This window comes from Apostichopus japonicus, chromosome 8 (genome assembly GCF_037975245.1).
Source record: "Apostichopus japonicus isolate 1M-3 chromosome 8, ASM3797524v1, whole genome shotgun sequence".
Taxonomy (NCBI): Eukaryota; Metazoa; Echinodermata; class Holothuroidea; order Aspidochirotida; family Stichopodidae; genus Apostichopus; species Apostichopus japonicus.
In genome coordinates, this window is record NC_092568.1 from 1218818 (window position 1) to 1244632 (window position 25815).

Below are 25815 nucleotides of genomic sequence, written 5' to 3' on the forward strand. Positions count from 1 at the left end.
CACTTATCTCATAGTTTAATGCACTGTTTCTTTAATGAATTCTTTTTAACGAGACAAAATCAATGCCGGTTTGACGGTCTAAATCATCTCTTTCAGTTTTGACAAGCTTCCTTATTACTATGAGGAGGGTTTTTTTTCCTTTCATTGCAACTACTACAGTCCTTTTGCAAAGAATAATCAAAATAAAGGTTTTGTTTATCAAGAAGTCAATACAGCCACAAAGTAGCTTCTAAACACTGCTGGCTGGAATAGGACCAGAACATATCCTGAGACCTACAGTACAGTCATGATCTCCCTCTAGGCTGAGATCCTCACTGGGTTTTTTGTTTTTTTCGGTAGAAACCCTCAAAGCTCAGAATGCAGTATAGCCATTGTCAGACTGTCTTGACTCCTGTCATATCTCACAGTGAGGTGGTCATTTTAGGCAAAACAACTTACCTCCACACAAAATCAAAGTAATGTGGTGCCAACCTATACTTATGGACAGTGCAAAGCAATGATTTCCCCATAAAGCTGTAACAACCCAAAACATGTTGATCATGTTGAGATGTTCAAGTATTATCCCGGTGGTCACAGTCTTCAAAATTGATCTGAAACGTCGGAGGCGGTCAAATTACAACTTAGTCTCTCAGCTTTGTGAGCAAACCTGCTTTTAAGGATGAACTAGAAATTGTGTAAAGTCCTTTCATAGATGGTCATTTTGGGGCGATTTTCATTTTTGTGCATGTTGCACTTGCAGGCATTTACCGTCCTCACTTTAATATGTTGAAAAATTGATTTGAATTGCTTCTTTAAGTTTGTCCTTGGATTATCAATTTCAGCTGCCAGGTGCCTCAGTATTAATGATGGGCCTCTGGAGGGACAAGGATGAGGCTGGGCTCACAAATTCAATTTCATATAATTCACATCTATGATATTCATTGAAAATTCACCTGCACTGGCACAACTGGTGAAAGTGAACTGAAGGAAAGCATGATGCCAGAATGCAGTATATCATTTTAATCACTGCATTTGTTTTAAGAAAGCAAATGCTGTAGAGGGGCAGGGAAGGGAGGGAGGATGGACTCAAAGGTAAAATTAAGGTCTTCAGTTCTTTCCGGTCAAAACGTATTTAATTTATTAATATAAGTAGCATATAGTACAGTATGTACTTCCTGCAAAACTATATTGCAACTTGCATTGTTCTTATAACACATTAACACAGCACACACATCCTACAGTAGACGGCCGATTCACATGCTAGTATATGATACTATTGTACTGTAATATTACAAAAGTTTATAATTGTTATCATAATACATCATTGCACCATGTAATTCTATACCCAACAATATTATTGTGGATGTTTTATACTGTTATGATCAATATTATTGAATGATACTATGTGAAACAGGTAATACCATATCCAACAATATTATTGTGGATGTTTTATATTATATTACTATGATACAAAATTATTGTATTCATGCGAATCGGGTGTCCTAGAAGCATGCCACATGTGAAGAAATGTTCAAATACTGTAGCAGGCCAGAATGTATTGAAAGATTTTTACTGACAATTTTTCAGAGATTGCATCCAAAGATTTTGAACTACTGTAAATGCCAAAGTACGCCCGGACATCACTCAATACTTTTACATCAAAAGTGCATTTATAATGGACTTTTTACGATTTTAATGAAGTGGTCAAACGATGCTGTCGCAGCTCCTTCCGTTAAGAAGAATTGTCTGGTAGGTTTACAACAACAAATCAGTTGACTTCCAATTTTGCTCAAGTTCTGATGGAACTCAAAATTTCCTATCTTGACTTCTTATATAAACCGATATCAATACCTCCTTTCAAACAGGCAATGTAAACTCATAACTCTGATTATGGATGAAATATTATGGACAAATGTTCAAAGAAGCAGTTATGATTATATGTACACAAAGTATGGTTTATAGTATGTTGCCATGGCAACAATAACACTAGGGTCATGACAGCTATAAATAGCATAAATTTGAAATACAGTAGACAAATACTGTGAAACTGGATCGCAACATTGTGAGTTCATGTAGAAAGCTCTCCTTTTGATTATTAGTATGGTGGATAAGATTTCAATTATCATTAGGTGACTTTACAGTTTCAGGGGTGTGCAAGTTCCGAACGGAAGAGATACTGGAATTTTTAGTTTGTGTGAGTGTGTAATTGCAGGGTCACCTGATCACAGATTTCTTTTGCATTAACTAGCAAATATCTCCAAAGTGCAAAGTTGGTTTCTCATCTGTTACATCTGAAATTTACCTATAGTCTCTGAAAGTGTAACTTTCGAAAGGTACCTATATACTCTGAAAGTCTAACATTCAAGTTTTCAGACTTTATCATCATTGGCTTTTTAAATTTGAGGAAAAAGGGTTGGACCATTTTATTCTGACTAAAATTACCTGTCCAAAGGCTCCTCTTCCTATAACTTCAAGAGTCTCAAAATCATCCCTGTTGAGTCTGAGGTCACGCACCCTGGCCACCAAAGGTTTAGCTGTGGAGAAGAGAACATACCAACTTTGTAAAAATAGCAATCTACCAGAACATATAGGCTACTGTACAAAGACACCTCTGTGCAATGACAAGAGATAATCCAAACATACTGGTTAAGATATTTACGAGTGACAAGCTTACCTGTCTCCTCACAACCTGTGAGGAACTGGTAAGCGAGGAGTGAAGTAAATGTCTGGGATTTCATATGTAAATTATGCAATGACTTTGACAGTGATAAATTTCTAAAGGTGAGGATAAATTTCCTGAAGGTGAGATAAAGTTTCTAATCTATCACTATTTTTACCTCAATGTATCCATAAGACCATACTCTCCACAAGACTATAATCCTGGAAGTCACTTTTTATTACAATTCTTTGTAAAAAATGGTCCAACCTGGACAGTCTAACCTCTCACAGCTTTCCAGCCATTTAAATACTTAAGTTGCCCTCCCAGGAGCACTGCCAATGGGTCACTAGATTTTCTAATAAATCTTACTAAAAAGTACATATTTTAAAGAAAAATAATTGGCAGAAAATTGGGACATGCATAAGAATCCCTATTGATATTTTTGCAAAACATGTCAAGTATGCTTTAAAGGAAAATGTTTTTTTTTTCCTTTAAATTCTGAAGTGAGAAGTTTATTGGCTATGCTGATAATCAATTGTTTTCTAGTGTTAAACTGACTATCCAATTTAACCCAAATAACTCTGTATGAAACCACAAAGTTCTATGTTTACATTCCAATACCAATCCTCACAAGTATGAGTAATAAATGTTAGGACAATCGGTATATGGTAACTTCACAATAACTAGAGCAAGAAATGTTCAATGTCACATTACAAAGCTTTTTTTGGGGGGAGGGAGGTGGGAGGGGGTTAGATGCAGTTTCTCTATTGACCTTCATAATAATGTTTTATATGAAAGACAAAGTTTGAGCCACATAGTTTGGTGGATCCTCCCTCCTCCAAAGACATCATACAGGAAAGGGAGGGGAGGGGGGGTTGGGTCAGGATGTTAGGAGGAGGGTAAGGATGTTAGTATTTTCAAGTTCATGTGTATCACTAATAAATTATAAAACTTACTGGTTTATATATTTACGAGTGACCCACTTACCTGTCTCCCCACAACCTATGCACCGCATTCTACCGTGTCTAGAATGCCCTGGTAATCTTTTAACACTGTACACCCTCATTGGCCCTAATGGCCTTCCTTCATTTTTCTACCCATGCGGTGCATAGGTTGTGGGGAGACAGGTAAGTGGGGAACGAAGTAAATATTCCTTGTATCAACATGTTCCCCTCTTCTGCTACTATGAAGACAAATTTAATTAGAAAAAAAAAACTTGACGTAGACATACAGCATAGAAAAATCATGTGACATGCACCAACAATACAGTCATTGCATTTTACAAAGATGCTCATAACGTTTTTGCCATCTACATCATGTTTTGCCATCTATACTGCCAAATGTCAATTTAAGTCCTACATATCTATTTACATTTACCTAAAAAATACCACTATCAAAAGAAGAATCTACAAACACATTCCAAACAAGAAGAAAAAAACATCCTCTCAAATTGACCAATTAAGCGATTGCTTTGAAGTGGGCTATATGCTGATCGCTAGAGGTCCCAAATGTGGTTACGAGATGGGGAAGGGTGGAAATTACAGAGGTCCTTACTGATGGAAGTTTATAAGTAAAATGTCAAGACAGTTTTAAAAGAGGCAGCCAATATAAACCAATCTCTTTGCTCTGAGGATAACAGCACCCTGCAGGTAACCTTGCACTTCACAAGAGCAACAAGAATGTGTGGAATGCTGACCAAGCTAACCACCTACAGTAAGGTTCCTTAATGCTCCAGCAGACAGCTTCCTGATGCTGGCAATACTACATGTTCTCTTTAGAATATTTATGGAGAAAACACTTCAAGGAGCCACACATTACCAGTAGTAAGTACAGTACAAAACAAAGCTGTTCTCCCAAAATGATGGGAGATATTTGTTGAACAATATGAGGTGCTATGTAAATGAAGGTACAAACACCTCACAGAATTTAGCACTGGTAAGACTTATAGAGTACTTAGTTAGTACTACCATCTCTGTACTGTGCATGTCTGTAAACACACAAACCCTGTAAATGCATTGGGGTACAGATACTTTACATCCTCAACATGTACTTGAAACTAATTTACGAATTTACATAAGATGAACACTGACCGGTAAGTAAACAATTAATCAACACATTTTCCTGACAACGGATTTTAAACAGTTGATGTTGACTGTGAACAGAGTTGATTGCACTTTCTGCATTGCTTTTTTGTTGTTGTAATACTAGCCCATACAGTACCGTATGTACGATACAATGACTGAGGTAATTAATGCGGACAAGCTCTATAACTTTGTACACTGACTGAGCTAAAGATAAAATTTAAAAAAAATTCAATCAACAACACATATTTTTCAAAATTACATATTTTGTCCTTCAAGTTGATTTTCATGACAACCAAGCCTTTAATTAGCATTATAAATCAGACGAGTCAAGATGGCCATAAAACTTTCAACGAGAAGCAAACCCAACTATCGTTATTGGTCTATATATGTACAAATCCACGCATGTGATGACCTACTGTACTCCACGATAATCCCACTAAGCAAAGTTGTATACCATTTGGGAGATTACCTCTGTTTTAACGGCACCTGTACAAAAACCTTATGAAGCATGACCGATAGCATGTGTACAAAAACACAGAAGCTATAAACATGGGAATTGACCTCTGGTCACAAACTGATCACCAAACTGATCACCAAGAGTAAAAAACTCAGAACAAACTTTACGGTCTTGAAAAACGTAATTGGTCTCTTCTGAATGTATCTATTTTGATATCATTCTTCATGTCTATTCGTTGCATCATTCAAAATTTCAAAATAGTGCTACATGTGAATACACAGTATGTGGGATATTATAACCGTGCTAGACCCTTCAGTCCATGGTTTGAATACAGCTCTCAAAATATCAACAATTTTAATGCCTGCTGTGGAATTATAAAGCTTAATCAAAATAAGGGCCAAGAAACAAATTTGGACCTGGTATTTTGGTTTACATGATCCAGAAAAAACGAGGCAGGTTTGATGAATTTCACTTCTTCAGTGAACTGCAGCTTGGATTTTCTTTGTACAGTTTGAATGATAGCTCTAATAATAGTCATTCTATGGATTCCTACTGTGAAATCATACAGCATTTATAAATGAAATTTTAGCCACATATGAAAGTTGGGTCATGAATGAAAGTTAGACCTTGCAGTGAACCAGAAAATGGTGCTGAGCCCTTTTTATTTGTACAGTAATCATCGGTTGACTGGTGTACAAACGTTAAGAACACGGTTGCTGCCGAAAATCAAAATTTAATTTTGGCTTGTGTTTATTTAACTCCAGGGGTATCTTCACGATGTATTAATCATGTATTTGTAGCATTCTTAGATTAGCTTATAAAGTCAAGTGAGAAGACAAACTTCTTTCAAAATCACAGAGATCAGAGAACTTATTCAAAGTTATTATTAAAGAGACACCTTAGCAAAGAGAAATCAAAGTTGGCAATTTAGAGGAAAGAAAAAATTCTAAGGAAAAAACCCCCAGATGTGATGGGTGTACAACATAAACAACACCACCAGTGTTACATTAATGTAACATGAGGATGGTGTATGTTGCTTCCGTATGTCTAGAGCCAGCGGGAGGGATTACAGTACTACGACAATTCTTGTCTGACTTGTGCAGCACCAAATCCAACAGTTCCATACATACAGTACTGTAATTTGCGCTGGCTCAACACAAAGGAAGTTATCTACTTCCTTTCCTGTATAAAAGGTTGAAGCTGCAAAATCTTGACCTAATAAATAGAAAGTCTCACCTTGAGGAGGTACTATCAACGGATACTGTAAGTAATAGTTTACAACAGAAGAGTAAATTTAACAGCTACAAAACTTGGCGAGAGCACAGTTTGTAACCGAGTCAGTTATTTATATATTTGCATCTAAGGAGTAAATAAGGGTTTAATCTGCAATGTGAAAGCCACTGATCAATATGGATAAAAAAGTTATGTCCCCGATAAAACTTATTTTATCATGATACTAGGAAGTTGGACTCGATGCAGTGGAGACTAGAGGTCTCTTCAGTCTCAAAACTGGCCACAAACTGTGGTCCTTGACTCTACTTTTTGCAAAGTAAATTGGCAAAGAAAGTACTAAATCAGTTATGAACAAAACGTATCAAGTTCGACTGGACCGGGGTTACTATCGTGAATATGAAAAATTGTCTTGAAGTTTCCTGAAGTATCATGCACTAGACTGTTGCTATACTACTGTATGTGGTATACATGAGACCACTCTAAAACACCCACTCTCCCCGAAATAATTCTGTCTCTCTTAAATTACAGGCGAGGATCATGTTTGACTTGTAAAACTGGTTTCCTGTTTCAACAACATTCATCTCCTGCACCCAAGAAAAAAATACCCGGGCATCAAAGAGAGGATGGTGACATATTATCCGATCAATAGACAGATGACACTGTTCTTATAAAGGGTAAGACCATAACCATCAACACAACAGAGAGAGAGAGAGAAAGGTCTGGTCTTGGAAGAAGAAGATAAGGTTGAAGCAACATGAATAGATCAGAGAGCTTGATATCAAGAGGTGGGAGAAGGAACCAGCTATTCAGATGACTCACAAGTATTTTATCCTTTAGCAGACTACTTTTATGCATGGTCATTGGACTGTAACTTGCAATGCTTAAGCGCTGTACCATCATGTCCTGAGTCTGTACAAATTCCCTGCATACTTGTTTCTCAATCCCTCATAAGCACTCTAAATCTTTCTTCTTTTTTTCTTTTTTGCTCTCATAGCCATTGTTCAAACTAGATGTGATAGGAGAGGAGAGAGAGCAGTGTCTGCGAAAGGAAGACACTTCATCTACAGTGTGGCAGTAGTCTGGTCTGCACTGCTCCTGTACCTAAACTCAACAAACAACAGTTAAAGGTACTCGGTAGTATTGGTGAATGGAGTCGTGATACCCACCTGACGATGATCACACATTCACAGTCTCGATGCAAGGGGACTGGGGACTGAGAGCGGATGAGTCATTTGGTTCTCATGGTCAGGTTCCTTCTTGGGTGACATTTCTTAAAAAGTACCTAAAATAGTTTACATGTCTAACACTTGGTTTGTATAAAGGGGAAGGGCGACAGTACTATACAGTACAAGTACAGTATGCAGCAGGATTGCAGAGGCAGGATTTCAGTATCAACAAGGCACATCCCGATGGTTCAACGATTAAATGCCTACCACCATCATCATCATCATCATCATCATCATCACCTTAAGAGGAGTTGTCCAGCAACTGACGATTCAAATGACAACCACCAATGCAAAAACCAAGTGAACAATTGTCGGACAAAAAGTCACTCGTAGTCAACTTCCTAAAGGAAGATTGGGAAGGAGGAGCAGTGTCCAGGAAGCGGGTTATAGGGGGCCTGGTTTAAATCAAAATCCAATCATGTAGTAATAGAAAATTGTTAGAGACAGGTAAGAAAGGAGAAAGGTTAACTTTTCCTTTGGATTGTAAAACATACAGTATACTGTACTTCACAGATTGTGTTTTTGATGTTAACACCCTTTTTGCAGTAACACTAAGAAACAATTTGCTGTACATGGAAACCATATATTTTTTGAGACATTTTACAGAACATTCTCAAAAGAAATTCATGATATTAAACATAATGAGCCTGGATGACTTTTAAGTAGGATATTTATGGTGAATTATGTTCACAACTCCTTTTGAAAGTACGTGTTGGTGAACACCTAACTTTTCTCCCTTTGATTTTCTGTTGAACTATTATACAAACCATACTGTACCTTCTGTAAGTGAAAATGTTAAAAACTGCTCTATCAGTAATTTCCCCAAAACCTACTGGTTTGGGGATTTACAAGCGACGATTCAGTATGGAAATAAACATCATCCAGTTAAATACCACTTACAAGCATCCACATTTTACACCATCTTTTATCACAGGGAAGACAAAAAGTCCATACTGTGTATACTGTACATATATACATTACAGTACGCCTATACATATGTATTTAAAATGATACATCATACTGCAAGCAAGGTATACAGCCCTTCCTTCTTTACTCCCTTTGGGTACAAAACCACAACACCTGACCCATTTCATATCATTCACCATCAATCATCACAATCTATGAATGGAACATTTTTGTTTAATAATATCCAAACTTTTTCCATAAAATGTAAAGCCCAAGTTAATGTGTTTTTCCAATATCCTCAAGAATTTAATCCCCCCCACAAGTTCAAACTGTTTATAACATAATTCATAGGCAGAGAGACCATTCTTGTTATTTTTGAAAGAGAGTCTTTGATGGTTGACCTACAGTACACAAACATTACATAACAAAAGACAGGAAAAGCAGGAAATATTAAGATTAAGAATGCATAACAAGGAACAAGACTGTGTTCTGTACTAACCTGAACGAATGTGACCCCTGACCTCAAAATGTCTGCTCTCAGACAGGCAAATACAGTACAGTACAAAATCTACATAAGGCAAGTCGGGACAGGAAAGTAGATCCACAACAAACATGCTCACTTTTACTGCACAAACCACACAAATATTGGATCAAATGTGTAAAACTGATCTCGGGGATATTTATTTATGAGTCATTTTTGATGGGTTTTGCACACTTAGTCAGCCATTACGCAGCTTATGAAAAAAAAAACTCTGTCATGTCTCCAAGAATTATAGACTAAAAAACCAAGTTTTTGAGACAATGAAAAAATCAATAAACGAATATACACATTACAACTTTCATCACTGGGGATGGCTACAGAAGGAAGGGGTGGTGGTGTGACCCAAAAGTGGGTCAACAGGGGGGCAAACTCAGTTGAAATGTTACTAATCTAATGCTAGGGTAGATACATGGAAAACTTGTGTAGTTGTAGAGTTTCAGACAGATCAGAGCACAGTGCAATATACATCTAGTAATTCATTTGATCAGTCAAAATGATGGTTTTATTTTCCTTCATTACGTATGCACCATTGCACTGTGCACCATCTTTCTTAAATGAACATAGTAGATAGAGCACATAAGAACCAAAACGCAAAAACAGTTGTATAAATCACAAGCAAGAATTTGCGGAGAAACACGTGTAGTAACTTCCGGGTGGTAGATACGGAAGGAGGAATTAGTGGGCGTTGCCCAGGGAGCGAGGGCGCAGTGCTACAGTAAAACGTTTCCAAATGTGTATTTAGGTAGATAGAAAAGTTCAATTGTGGAGTGGGAGACAGGTAAGAGATGAGCTCAAGTAAATCGATCATTTCTTGACAACAATGGAATGAATAACCTGACTTTTAATTCCAGAGTGTTTTTATCTTTGTCCGATGTTAAGAGTGAAACGGAAGGAGAGAGTCGGCAGAGTTTGGTAAGTTGGAGTGAGCTCACTATTTTTAAAGTTTACCAACTGCATATGTATGTAAGCTAGATGGGAAATTCCTTGCGTACATTGGACAGAGGTAAGAGTGGAGAGAAGTATCTATAACCATTCTTCGAGCACGGACGGACGGACTGATGATATTTTATTTAATCTGAAATTTTTACTCATCTTTTTGTCTGAATTGTGAGAGCAGTGTGGGAGGTCGATCTGATGCTGTGTGACTGGACAAAAAGGTGTCATATGTCATATATTTATCTCATTCCTTGCATCATATGGAACTTGTTAATAAGATAGATATTATTAAATTATTAGTAAGCTATCAATCACTTCCTACTTGTTTCCAAATTCCAGGCTAAAGAGGAACCATTTATTACAGCCAGAATTGCATTTATTATCATCTTCAGCAAAACAAAGCATTCTTTGTCTTCAACAAAATAAAATACCCATGATTCTTTCACGTCTATAGGTTAGGAATTTAAAAGAACAATTTTCAAATAATTTTTTTTCCCCTTGTTCTCCTCAAGTTGGTGGTCCAGAGTTTTATCAACAGTGAAAAAACAAAAATCCCACTATCAGCAAATAATACCATGTTGAAATAATTAGCCACGATCAAAGTTATTTAAATAGGAAGGATATGGAGGAGAGATGACACACTGTGGCTTCCAATTGAATACCACTTACATGTATTGTGGATGATATCATTACCATAACAAATTGGCTAATGTTCAACAACTTCCTGTTTCTTTATTCCTTCACAGATAGTCATCCTTCTGAAATTTAAAGCATTACACTGCATTATAAAGGACTTTGTGCAAAGTTTTCATATATATCCATATATATCCAGTCATAAACTGTCCCTTTGTCCAGAGGTGTTAGGAGCTGGGTTAGGTCCCGGGGGCAATTATGTCAGCCAGAACCAGGCCACCAAACTTTTCCTTAGCCATATTACAAAATTGAGAATATGTTAATTTTAACCTGATGTTTTCTAAAGCCCCCTAATTGACCCTGTCTGGTAATATGCCCATCCCTCCACCCCCCCCTCCCCACTTACATCAACCTGTTCTTGATTCCTGTTGCAAATCTGCAGAGGTGTCTTCATGCATCTGTATGCACTAAGGTGTATTCGTGTGAAAATTAAGTATTTGTACGGTAATGCCTAGAATAGCCTGACCTCTTTTATCAGGTGTCTTTTTGATTATTGGAATCCAATATTCAACCATTCATCTTGTTTAATATTGTCAACACACAATGTGACTACAGTCCAGTCATTAACTTCATATTTCATCAACAAATGTACAGTATAGTAGTCCAAGGCTGACAATGCCCTACGGACGGAACATTTTGCAAATAAACCATACCCTTTCCGAAATTTCCGATGGTTTTGCAATTTGACCTCCGAAGACAGGCCATTGCAATGCACAACACTCGGTACTGAACGTTGCACATGTTGATAATACCTTCTACTGTACCAGAACTGTCGAACAAATAACACAATAATTTTTCTGACCAACATATTTTTACATCTATTAGCATCCTGGACCACGCAAACCAATCATTCTTTCTCAAAATTCCTATCTAACATGCATATATATATATATATTTTATATAACTAATGAAGAATTTCCTCACTGCCTTAATTTCCCCTGAAAAAGTCTGTTCAATGGTATCAGAATCACAAAACCCCTTTAAAACATTGATGACTCAAGCAGAGCTCATCTATAATAGACAGGCTGGCCATGTATATAGTGCAGGCTACCAGAAAATATGTACAGCATGAAAACCAGACAGTCACTGTACAGAACAGTCAGAGAAAGGAGCAACATTCCAATGATGAGGTACATGGAAGGAATGGGAGAGATATCGTACTTGAGGTTTTAATTTATTGCACCGTTGTTTGATTCGACTCAATAAAACAGAGAAGCTCAGGCCGCCCCGCAGCAGCATATAACCCATTCCACATTGTCCACATTATCCAAATCCTGTGTGTGTGCTCTAATAATGGAATGTGGGATAGTAATAAGTGCACACACTAATGTAAGTGTGGAAGGACAAAATGCTAGTATAAAGCATAAGAGGCTCTTTGTGAGAATGACACTAACCAGTTGATTGGAAAAGGGGGGGGGGGGGGGAATAGAAATCTCCAGAGAAATTAATCAAGTTATTAGGATGCTATGATATAGCCTGCCTGGTCATGGTCAACTTCATGAGGAATGGATATAAAAGACAAAACACACAAAAGGTTGACAAAACAGTTGACATGATAGAACTGTAGATATATATATTTATATTATTTTTTTCCAAATCCCTTTATATCTACTACTGTATGAGAGTGTACAGTACAGACACCATTGCCCTGTCTGCACGTGGCAGTCATTGGTCTCTATAGGGTATTGATTTCTTTAAGTCTGTGAACTTAATTGCAGCATCTAATTTGCTTCTCTCCACATTGAAATGTTTATTGTTTTAAATACTTCATCATCCATTGGTTTTATTCTTGATGATGCTGTCTATGGTTAAAAATATTTTTTCTGCTTTGTATTTTAATATTTTGTTGGTGGGGGGAGAGTGGGGAGGTGGGGGTTAAGTTGCCCACATGAGCAATGTTTACATCATACCTTTGTCCAAATTTATTCGGAGTAAGACAGCAGACATCAGATCAACTCAGTGTTTTTCTTGCTGGGAGGTGGAGGGTTCAGTCCACAAAAGTTGTAATCAAAAACACAAAAGGATACATATGCCTACAAGCATGAAAGAAAAATATCTGGAGAATTTTACTTGCTCATTATGTTCATCTGTCAGGCATGGGGGAAGTTCTGTTACTGCTTGTAACGTCAGTAAGTATCAAAGGAAGGATATTGTCTCTCACAAATTATAAAGTGCAGTCACCCTTATTTCAACCTCAACCTACAACTCAGATATAGCTGAATGAGTAGATAACATGATCACAGCAAGTTTCATTCTCTTCCTTTTTAGTGTGTTTGCTTTTCTAGTCTTTTAGTTAAATGTTCTTTCGTTTTTCATTAACATTTTAACAGTCACCTGCCCAGATGTTTTAACTATCAAGACAGGGGAAATTACAGCAGGCTTCCTGACTCTAGGTTAATTTTAATTGAGACTCTAGAAGTTATGTCATAAACTTAATTTTCATTTTCTTATGGTTTGTCTGAGGCTATATTAATAAACCATGAAAAAGGAAACAGCCTTGCAAATCCTAGGGTCTTCTCCACTTTAACCCTATTCCGACATTTCTGGAGAAAGCACTATAACCCAAGATAGGGCCCAGGTATGAAACCCCAACATTATTTCATCGACCCGACACACTCAGACCCAGTTCGTCCATACTGTACTGCTAGTCTGCGACAAAATGATCATGACAATATTTAGCTTGTGTAACTGCCGTCAAGAATTACCACACTTTTTGCATCGACGAGGATCAACTGGCCTTTGCATCTACAGGGTCAAGTGTGTACGAGACCGCAAAGACTATAACACTCTATATAAGACTGAACTATTCCACTACGATGACATAGGCCCAGATTCTTCTATCTTGGGTGACTTTCCTCCAAAGTTAATCAATTTCAAGTTACAAAGTATAAGCTGTGGCTATACAGACACTTTCTTTCAGAAAAGTGACCCAAGATACTGTCCCGCCTGAGCACGAAACCAAACAGCTTGATCCACTCTCAAGCCCAGTCACCATATATTGAGACTCTTACCATATATACTGTATGATCATTTCATTAGCTGTAGTACTGTAGATACTGTACACACAGAATAGCCAGAAGGTGAAAAACTCATCCATACTGGCTTCTAATACTAGTATAGACTGAGCCTTTGTATTGAAGTTTTCCCCACACCTTCTTCAGTAGGAAGAGAGATTAAGGATTACATGCTTGAGCATCTATTACTAGATTAAACCAGTAGACACAATTGTATAGGAACTCTAGGCCATGAGGTGTTGACTACAAGCAATTTAAATCTCCAACTTTTCTTAAATGGTATTAACTCCTAAGCTGATAACAACAATCATCTGTGAAGACTCTGAAACCTGCTTGGGACTTGGTCCTACCTACCTACAGTAATTGTTGTGCAGAAGTAGTCAATTGGGAAGAAATGATGAAACTCTCTTTAATCTCTAACAATGTATTAATTTCAAATGCTGGCAGACCTTTAACATGATCGTGTGTTAGTGTGTAGTAAGTACTTATTGTGGTAGTATAATAGTATTCCCTTTCTGAGGGACTTCCGATACCCACGAGACATAGCATCATCCTGAAAGTATGTTTTAAGTCTTAATTAATGTAAGTGGACTGGGGTTGAAGATGAATCAAGTTTGTAGGCCCAGGTTCAATCTTGGGTGACTTTCCTTCAAAAATAATCGATTGCAAATGTTCAAAAACTTCAGAATCTGAGCCTGCACGGACATGTACACAATTTGCAATATGTAATATATACAATATGTAATCATTGGTAAAAAATATTAATCAGCAAAATATGAATGGGAAGATGCACTGAAGAAAGCAATTTATGAATTGAAGAAACAATCTAAACAACAATACAGTCAAGTCAACATACAGTACTATACCGATATAGTGAACATGACCAACGAAAGGCAATATATTTCAACCAAGGTGTGGCATATTACTATAAGTACAACAACACAAAGCTGTTGTTTAACTTGCTTCTTTATTTCACAAAGTACAGTATGACACCAGGAAACAACTGTTCACAAGCTCTAAACTAAGCAAATATCTATCTCATTGTTTCCATATCAAGCACCACTGTGTGTCTCCAAAACATCAGTTCTTCCCACTGTGCACTTACTGTACCATACCAAAGGTCTGCTAAGGTTTTGCATTTACTATAAGTTGTCGATTTTACCAATCCCAACACTTCCCCATTTAGTATCAATCATGCTGTTACTCAAATAGGGAAATTTGATCAAAAAAGACCTATTCAACTATTACTTCCTTATTTGATGTCAAACTTAATCGTCTACGATGTTGGAGATTAGGCAAAAGCAAAGACCAAAAGTACCAAAATCAACTCAAAAAAAAATTCTATAAAAAATATATATATATTTTTTTTAAATTCACACAATTCCTTGACACCACCAACAATTCCTGGATTAGATTATGGCTATTAATGTTATTTTAAAGTTTAAAGCAGACTTTGTGGTTTTTCATCAATATCAAACAATCTGACCAAAATTTATACGGAATATAGCTCAACATGTCGTAAGATTGCCATTGATCAGACTCAGATACCCACCAAATGAAGTTTATTTAATATTAATGAGTATGTCATATTAAAGTTATTTTCCATTTGATTCTAAAAAAAAAAAATTTTTTTTGCGACATTCATAACCATAACGGTATTGAATCACATTCCAAAGGCAAATCAGCAACTTTCTTCCATTTCTTTAAAATTTTAAATAACGACTACGATCGAAAGTTGACCAACATCAACGCAAACAGCTGCTTTAATTAAGATACTTTTCTGTATCTAAGGTTGGACAAGACAGTTTTGTCTAATGGCTATACCTTCTGTGTAGCCTTGAGCCCTGCCAAACTGGATGAATAGAGCAAAAAAAGAATAATAATCTAAAGCAATAGATTGCCAACAGTTCAGTGACTTGCACTCTTGTTACTATCTGTAACCACTGAGCCAGTAATGTACATTACACCTCGAGTTCTCAGCTTGCTTATAACAAGCAAACCTCTGTGAAGCACAGTGAACAATCACATTTATAGCCAAAAGGACTTGTATCAAACTGGATAGTTAGTAGTATCAATGTGACTACATGAAAGTACTAGTTAATATTAAACTTATTCATCATTATTCATTAATGTCTTCAATTCTATGTCAGTCTATGTATGAACATTGTTATCTGCTTAGATATATAAATTATACAACCAGAGAAGATAACAAGCTAGAACAATGTATCATTCCCCCACAAGTGCATATCATTACCAATTTAAATGTAAAGTATTAATTATTTAAATTACTACAGTACATATTTGTTGTAAAGAAATGTAAATTTTGCAATTTTTTTCTAAAAATTCCGTAGTCGATTTACGCAATATGTCAGTAGCCATAAGTATTTACAACGCAACACTCAACTGAACGCTTACAACATATTGTTGAGTACACTGACCTCATCGGTTTGGGAGTGAACAATAGCCTTGGTGCACATGTTCTAAGAGGAGGTGACCATGGTGCCTGGTGCAGTCCAACAATATATACAAGGTGATCAAGGGGGGCGGGGCACAAAACTACACATAGCAATGTACAGTATGAACAAGTACTGTCTGTGTATAATTAGTTGTGTACTATGAATTAAGAATGTCGTAGGCCGGGTAGAGGATGGTGGTAAAAATTTCATTTCATATTTATTTTTTCAAAGGAAATACCATTATTATTTCATTTTAGAATAAAATTGACTAAATTTGAAGCACACACCAATGCCATACATCTATTACAAGTGCTTCGTTCTCCAGTGGAAGTCACAAGACATCAATATAAGTGTTGTCCTTTAATAACAGAATTTCACTACCAATGCACAATTTAAAGAACAATAGTCAGCAATAAAATCACTCAATTGTTTTACTTGAATACAAAAGTTGTCTGTCCGTATAAATGTCTGGTACTGTCTACACCACAGTTACATTTATGGTGAACTTTTTGCCTGGTTTAGAACAGTCAAATCATTGTTCACTGTGGTTTGAGGACATTTTGGGGAAACAGTAAGCTCATTGATGGGACTGTTTCTTTGCTATCCAGTAAAGTATATACAGTAACTACTGTATATATCAACTGTAGCAAGGTCAATTTTATCATAGGAAGAATGTTTCTTGCCGTAAGACTACATGAACTTCCTGTTAAGGTTGTCCTAACAGCAACTACGTGGTGACTACTGATCAAAGTACTAAAAAAAACGAAATGCTTGTCTTCTGTTGTTGTATTTTCATGCAATGTACAGTATTTTCTGGTTATTGTGTTACACTGTAAGTGGTGAAGGATTCTCCAAAAGAGTAGTACCACATCCTGCCCTAGCTGAATAGCTTCCTGAATTTCTAAATACTTAGGCTTGAGCAACTGAAACACTATGTTGAACAGCATAACGAATTGACACAAGAGCCTCCTGCTCCTGGACTTCACTTCTTTTGGCGCACGATGTTTACTGTTCCTTGACTACATGTATTTCTTGAATACATTTGCTGTTGTATTCCTGCTCAGTAACAGTATAGGCGAAGGCCTATTAGTTAGACGTAACGTTTACCTAAGCGTTATATCGACGTTGTTAAGACATTGGCTAGGCAACTGTGGTGTATCACTGTCTGTCGTTGGTTTGATTCATTGGATTGCTGCTGTCCGGACATTTGAACATTGCCTCTTTTGCTGATTTGAAGCCTCCAATAACCTTCTGATACCGACGTTAGGCCTATTTTTGCCTCGATGGCCGCTTAACGCCATGATATCTATTAAATTAATGCCAGCATTGTTAAATGAGATTATCATTGTTGCTCACATCCAATGGTTAGTAGACTCTACTGGCAAAAATTTTGTATTTTTCTCAGAAATTTTGGTCATTGAATTTGCTTTCTCAGAAATTTTGGTCGTCATACTTCCATGGGATGTTTACACCGAAGGGCTTGTTTGCCATACCATACTTGATCTGATTGGCTTGATTTACAGAAGCTTATTTGGCAGCGTGTGGCGAGCCACACATGGAGTGCCAAAGAGTCATATGTGGCTTGTGAGCCACGGTTTGGCTATCCCTGGCATACACAGTAGAACATTTATACCTTCTGAGGCAAGAATGCACTTAACTTGACATTTATTGAAGATGTGATATGAACATCCAGGATTTCTAATTTTTCAAAATATTTAGCAGATATTGCTACAGTAATAACTTAACTTCCTCCCTAAATAGTTCTTCAACAATTGAGACACATAGTACAGAATAAGGAGGCAAGAGAACTGGAGTTGCAGTCACTGTGGGCGGTCAGTGTTAAAAAAGTTACCCGGTCTCCTCTAGACATAAGAATGTCAGAATGATATGATTGCGCACTCATCCTTTACACTGTATTGATACACACATGAAATCATACACACTGAGATTTCCCATGACGAACTGCACAGTAACTCTAGCCTGTCAGGTATTATGTGTTCTTTAGGTACATATTATATATAGACATTAAATTGAAAGTGAAAGCAGTTAGTTTACATTTATATTCAGAAATATCCCCCTAGACTGGCTAAGCACCCCTTAAACAGTAGATATATATCACTCTATAGGTTGAATGAAATAAAAACTATGAAACATTTTAGTGTAAAGGTCATCGTAGCTTTGATTGCACTATCTAAAAGACTACAAAGCAGTTGCATATATGGGATGGATCATGGATTCCAAGAACTTTGGACTCAGTAGACCTATCCATTAGTAACCAGCCATAGGACGAAGAGATGCACAAAGTATACAGCGATTCAACAGCAAAAGAAGAGAGAAAACGAAAACATAGATTTGCATCTCATAATGAATGATTAAGCAATCTTTGACTTTCATCAACATCAAATGGATTCCTTTACAGGTTTTATAGACAACTTGACATATTGCCATTTTCAACTCCCACCCATACCCTGGAAAAGTGGTCTTTTCACGCCAAAAAAAATAAAAAATTACAAAGCCATTGAGAAGCCAAGTGATATTTCAAATATCCTATTTCGTGACTAATTTGAGGACCGTTTTTTTTCTTGGTAAGGTTTTCGAATCATCCTAGATAAATGATCCTCTGACTACTCTTTGTTGGTGTGAGTCAGCAAAAAAGAGACAAGAGTAATCAGACCTCACATATCATTTCAATAGAGACAAGACAAAAAAGAGGAGGATGGTGTTTCCTCCTCATCTATAGTTAATATGGGCAGAATATTCATCATAGGAGAGAAGAGACAGATGTATTGCATTGATGAGATGAGTACAATGCTAGATTCAACCTTGTGTGAATGCAATACTCACTAGGTAATGCTAGATTCAACCTTGTGTGAATGCAATACTCACTAGGTAATGCTAGATTTAACCTTGTGTGAATGCAATACTCACTAGGTAATGCTAGATTCAACCTTGTGTGAGTGAAATGCTCACTAGGGAATGCTAGATTCAACCAACCTAGTGTGAGATTGTGCATAATCACTAGGTAATGCTAGAGTAAATTCAACCAAGTTACTGTACAGGCATAGAGATGCTACACATTGTAGGGTGAGCACTGTCAACAATTTGGCTCGTCAGGTTTATACTTACTCATTACTACTGTAATATGGCCACGCCACTGTTACCGCTGGTAATATATATACATACAATGCCTTTACCACAATTATCACCAGATCACATTTGAACATGCTCTAAACTTTCTACATTCAAAAGTCTACTTAAGTTCAGTTCAGTTCAGTTAATATATTTTGCATATACATAGACATACAAAACAGCGCATTAATGGTATATACAGGATACTAGAAAAAACATAAAATGTTTATCAAAGCTATTATTAAGACCCATCTTTTCACTTGTTCTAAATTGTAAATTAATCTTCTTTCTTTGTAAAATGCCTTGAGCAGTGACTTTTGTCTTCTGATTTGGCGCTATATAAGTCTCATTTAGTATTATTATTATTAATTACCTAAAGCCAGACAAAAGCTTCAATTTTGTTTTGTTTTTCTCTTAATTGCAATGATGCAACACATGAGTGAACTGATACATCAATTGTGAGAATTGCATATACATATATCCTTAACAATATATCTATAGCAAGTTCAATAGCTGAGCCCTTAAACAATCTTACAATATTATCAGTGACAATGTTTCCTAATAAAGTTAAATGATGCAAGAGTTACGATACCACTGACTTGCACAATTGACCAAAATACCAGCAGAAATATACTGAATTCCATTCAATCACTAATTTATTACTAATGATGGGAACAAAAATATGTAGTATATACCAAACGGATACATGATCACCCACATTAACTGTTTGTTCATACAGTACTTACAGAATCCTGCATCAATGAGTAAGGATTTCTGTAACTAAGTATGACTATATTGTGTAAAAGATCCTGTGTTACTATGGTAACAATGTAAGCCACTGCCATGTGATAAACTGTCATTGACCTTTTCCTTTTGAAAAAAAATAGGACAAGGAGGGCATTACCTGTGTAGTATGCACTGTTTCTTATACTACTAACTATTATGGCATACCTGCACAGCATTCTGTACCATAGTAGCTTTGAACGGTGCTTCTTATATTGTTTTAAGTTCAAGCACAGAACTTTGTAAATATATTTTAATGGTAGACATATAATTTCAACACATCTCCATGGTCATAACTTGATACATTATTAGTATAAAGATAAATCACATACTGTATCTGACAGATTGAGCAGTAAGGTATTGGCATTCACAGGTTACAATTTATTTCATTCTGCCAAGAAATTATTTCATTTGGTATGCACATACACTGCACAAACATTCCATGCAAAATTACTACAAATTTATATACAATGAAGATAGTTCAAGAGCACTAATAGTTTTGTACAGACTGTGCAGAATTTCCAGTACTCAATAATATGCCAAATTGGTAAATTCATAATCCTCAAATTGCTACAGGTAGGCAAACTGCTAACACTGAGTTTACCCTTCCCCATGCCCCTCCTTGGCCCCGGCCCCACCCCGACCCCTCCCGGCCCCCCTCCACTAGGTCTGGATCCATATGTACAGGCTGTTCAGGCTGTGGCTTCTCTACCAAGTTCTCCTCATTTGCATCAACCTTCCCTTCTATGCTCTTAAACTGTATGCAAATCAGAAGAGAATGCTCATGAAAAATCCTGACCAGCAATTCCTTTAGCTTACAGTATGAATAGGCCATGATGTCTTTTCCAAGGCTACAGTAGCTGTGACATCTGTGAAGATCTATGATATTAGAAACAGACTGATTTGTGGGGGGGGGTCTTGTTTTCTTAATCTTTTTTGTGATTACTACACGAGTAGGAAACTGTTTATTGACCACACATAAGACTGGTATACAGATTATAATGTATATCTGTGCCCTTTAATATTTCAGAAGTATCATACAAAGGTTAATTACAAATTGCAATAAATCTCCTTTCAACAATGATACTTCTTCACAATAACTTGGACAACTATCTACTCCCTAATCCATTACACACGATCTGTAATTTTACACCGAAATTAGACAAAAAAAATTACAAATTTAGAACAGCCAATCTCAAGAACTATAAAGCAATTGATTTAAAACTACTGTATCATGATCCAACTGGTATTGATTTTAGCAATATTCTAGGTCAATTTAGTGCTGCTTTACTTATGATGAATATCCCAATTAATTAAACATTTCAAACTCTTCTCCATTGCTACTAGAACAGATCTCTCCCTGGTTTACTCCCTCCATAAGTTGATAGCCTAGGTACAGTTCAGTCAAATAATACTGTACTAGACAGTATTTGATTAACAGTTACTAATACACAGCAAGTATTAGACCGTAACCGACTGGTAATTCCCATGAAATGATGACTCAGAAACTTCATCGATGAGAGAGAGAAAATAATCAATTCCAGTCAAACTAATGAACGCGGCAACAGAGCAGTTTCTACTGTACTGTACTCCCAAACAGTATTAAATTAACCCTAGCGGTAAATTGAGAATATTGCCACATGGTATGCTTCTAGACACATGGAGGTTATGCACAGTACTTTTTAAATGAGTCAAGGCCTTAGACTTTCACAAATTGGAAACAAAAACCACAGTGGTGTGAAATAGACAGTTCAGTGCAATGTAATGGTTTTATTTTTTACTTTTCTTTTCTTTTATAAAGACAAGGATGTCTCCTATATTTATAACCAAAAAAACAATGTTGATATTGATTGTTGAAGAAGCAGAATTTACAATGCAATCAAGAAGTGGTAAGAAAATTGACAAAGTTTTGATCAATGAGCATTGCACATGTAAATAAAATAATGACAATGGGAAAGAAAAAAAAACATTACTTAGTAGGAATGTAGGATATTGGATAAGGTCTCTGTTTGTGTGGAACTACGGTTACATTTCGAGAAATGGTAGAAGGAAATTATACTTCTATGAATCAAACATATTGATGGATCAACCATCTAGATTAAAAACACTCCCAATGTGTAGTGGTGGCATGGTGCAGTACTTATCTTTAAGTTCATAGATGAAATTGTCAAGACATGGATCAGTGGACTGGGCAACAAATGATTAGTGTCTGATCGGTTGCAATTCAATAGCCAATCAATGATTATTACTCTTGACACATAAATCTGCCCAAATTTGATTCAAAATGGCAATTCCAATAGTGTGCTAACCATACTACACTAGTCCCCTAATCCCTCCCTCGAGTCCACCCCCCCCCCTCCCAAACATGATGAAAAAGTAAACAAAGCCCAGTTCATTTTGAAAATTGAGTAATTGACACTTGAAGTTGATGAGAAGCTTTTCAGCATGTTTTTCCAAATATACAGTATTAGCTTGGTGCACGAAAAGAGCAAGGGTTTTTTTTCTTTTTTTTTTCTACTTTTTCAACTCCATCTGTTTTCTTTGTTTTCATTTGCAAGTTACATTGCTTCCCCCTTCTACTCACCTGTGTACAGTTCAAGTTGTTAACAACTTTTCACAGTAGAAATACTGTTGTATCCTGTAAATTGCATTCATCTCATCTTTGTATACCTTGGTGCCTTCAAGATGGGCAAGACCCAATAAGGTACTGTACAGCATACAGTATATTGATTCTTTGACTTTGACCCCATAGACATTGGTTAAAACACCAGGGGTTCATGTTTCCAACCTGCCATTGCTCTACTTGGCTGCAGTTTTGCTCTCCCCAATGTCTCATAGAATGGACGTTTCCAAACAAAGCACACATAAAGATGTTTAGGAAGCAGTCAACAATTTAACTATGAATGATGTGGTTGGTTATTATTGGGGGATGTTCAGGGATGTGCTCACGCCGGGCGGCAGTTCTGAATGCCTCCCAGCACAAACAGTATTTTGACCATTTCCGCCCGGCACTAGCTTTGATGATTAATTTAACAAATTTTACCAAATGTTATCAAGATATGGGTGAATACTTGGCACAGAAGTTAGCTCCAGCATTTGGATAAAGATAGCACCATTTGCCATCTAAGTATACTTCATTTGCAAAAGTTTTCCAAAGGGAAGGGATATACCCCAATCCGTTAGACCCCTCCCCCAAAACGTGGGTCGCACAAATCTGCCCCACACTTTTTGGGCACATCCCCTGATGTTATGTTGCATTTTCCTTGAATTTCTCCTCTTTTCTAACCAACGGAAAACACCTCTGAGAATGTGTAAAAAGGAATAATGGCAGATTTCCAGCAATGAAAGCTGTGTAGTGTGTACATATATGTATGGTCAGCAGTGTCTAATGTTATGTTTGAGAGTAGGGCCCATAGTTCTGTACAGTATATCGGTAATACGTGGACGGCAATACCATTGGTATGACTATGATTTCAATCCGACTAGAATCGAATGTAGCGGTATTTCGGTACACCGAAGGACCGTATGTTCATTGGAATACACAGGTCTAATATGGTTGTAACATGGTTTTATACAACATACAATGCAATTCACAACAAACTCCCAGGTCTGAATTTATAGAAACGTACAATAACTGTAACTGACAGTACATGATCATTTATTATGTATCATGATATCATATGCTCATGAATGATACTAAATTCATACAACTGTAATGTTCAATTTATTTTTTCATTTATTTTGGATCTTGCAAGATCAAGGCATGCCAATGATAGTAACTGTCCCCTGGAAATCAGTTTGCAACCTGCACTTTCTAGAAAAATGAATTCCAAATCTTGAACAGTTTGTAACATGATTGTACAGCGGTTATCGTAAAAGTGTAACATATTTGTCACAAGGCTGTAGACACAAATATCAAAATTGGAATATGTGTTGCTATTTAGTGTATGTCTTATGCTAGACTAGGTCTACTGTAAGTGTGAATGTAACCCCCAGCCACCCCACCCCCCTTATCATAATCTGATTTGTATTACATTGGAATTTCAAAAATACCTACCCCAGTTGATAAAGTCGTGGACAGATTTCTCTCGCCGTAAAGTAGAGTTGCAACACTCATCGAAAAGTACTAGTAGTATATCCAACAAAGATTCCATACTCGCCGCATCACCTCCACTCTCCTGTACACCATTCAAGTATAGTTTTTCCAGCATCTTCTGCCGGGTCTCTACATCTATTCTAGACATTGCGACTTTTTATCTTTGTTACTCCTATTGAGAAAGATATATGTTGATAGCATCAACTGTGCACTTTAATTGCCTACTGGCTGCCAAGTTTGCCGGACTAAAGCCAGTCCTTTTGACCTATGCCTAGGCTAAGTAAGGTTGGCTTAGGCTATATAACTTGTAGCCTAGTATAAGTATAACCAATTGTCAAAGATTTGGTATGGACAAAGACTCTTCCATCATTCCAAAATGTCTGGGCTCAAATGTGTTTAATTGAAATGTTGACCTTAAGTCACAAAATGGTCATCATGTCCTGCAACTGTACAAAGTTACCATTACCAAGTTTAATAATAATACACTTCAGATAAATATAAATAGCCGGTAATAACATGTATGACGAGCCTAACTCAACTGTTAGGCTAATTGCAAACCTCCAGTCCAGGAGAATCACACTGCATTCTCGGTCTTCAACGAAATTTCCATTAAAAATCCAAAACAGCTTATTTCAAACGCATTATTCGGTTAAAATATAATCCGATTCATATTTGGTAATATTTCGCCACACATTAATGTAATTCCAATCCAAGAAGAGAACAAAAGCTATAATTTCACAGTTGCAGTGGGCAAGTACTGCAGTGGTACTGGTTTCCTCAGTGTACTAGTATAAGCTAGCTACGTCAAGAGCAGTGTATCACCGTGTTCATCATGTACGTTAGGATAATTAAGGGTGTTTTATATTGATTGTGTACAATTTCTCCAGCAGTAATGCTCAAGCTCCAAGTAGCTGTACAGCTAGTATGTACAAACTTGCATTAGGCTAGCTATCGCGACATTCACTTCTGCTGTGAAATATTTCTGGAGTGCGCCCCCTCATACCAATACTGTCGCCGTAAAAATTCAACTATAGAGAAGACCGAATAAAAGGTGTAATAGTATATACTCAAGTTTCAAGTTTATTGAAATCCAGTATAAATAAATGAAAGTACATATTTATAAATAGGATATGAAAAAAGTTAAGAGTTAAAATGATTAAAATAGCATGGAATATGTACAAATAATAAATCAAAAGTTAATGAAAGAATTAAAGTAAGTTTTGTGGAACACCACCCTGTATAAATATGGCATCCCTATAAACAAAATCATTTTTAAAATGTACAGTTCGAAATTTTGGCGTGATTGTCCTATTCCTAAATTATCACGAGTCTGTTGAAGCAGTGACTTCAGCTCAGGGGCGGACTGGGTCTTAAAACCGCCCCGGGCATTTTTCACCTAGACCGGCCCATTTTTCATTGATATGTTATTTACATAGTGATCGCCGTCCTGGGAGAGGGGTCTAAGGGGAGTAGGTGTCCCCCTCCCCATTGAGATTTTTTTGGAAGTTAAGGAATGCCTAGATGCAAAGTAGTGCTATATTCCTCCATTTTTTAGGTTACAATAATCCTTTAAAAAAGACCCACAAATAATTTTCCAGAAGCACGGTTTGATTAAACTGAGAA

At 36.7% G+C, this 25815-nt stretch overlaps 1 protein-coding gene across 4 annotated transcripts in view; it reads right to left on the reverse strand.

Moving 5' to 3' along the window:
• The window catches only part of LOC139971200 (serine/threonine-protein kinase MRCK alpha-like), a 124285-nt gene extending 99203 nt beyond the window's left edge, over window positions 1-25082 (reverse strand). For all 4 annotated transcript variants that reach the window (XM_071977460.1, XM_071977458.1, XM_071977457.1 and 1 more), the window contains exons 1-2: window positions 24154-25082; window positions 2422-2513 (exon numbers count right to left, since the gene is read on the reverse strand). In XM_071977460.1, the coding sequence (XP_071833561.1) occupies window positions 2422-2513; window positions 24154-24340 (279 nt within the window). In that variant the 5' untranslated portion in view covers window positions 24341-25082. The remainder of the gene's footprint in view (window positions 1-2421; window positions 2514-24153) is intronic.
• Between the last annotated feature and the right edge of the window lie 733 nt (window positions 25083-25815).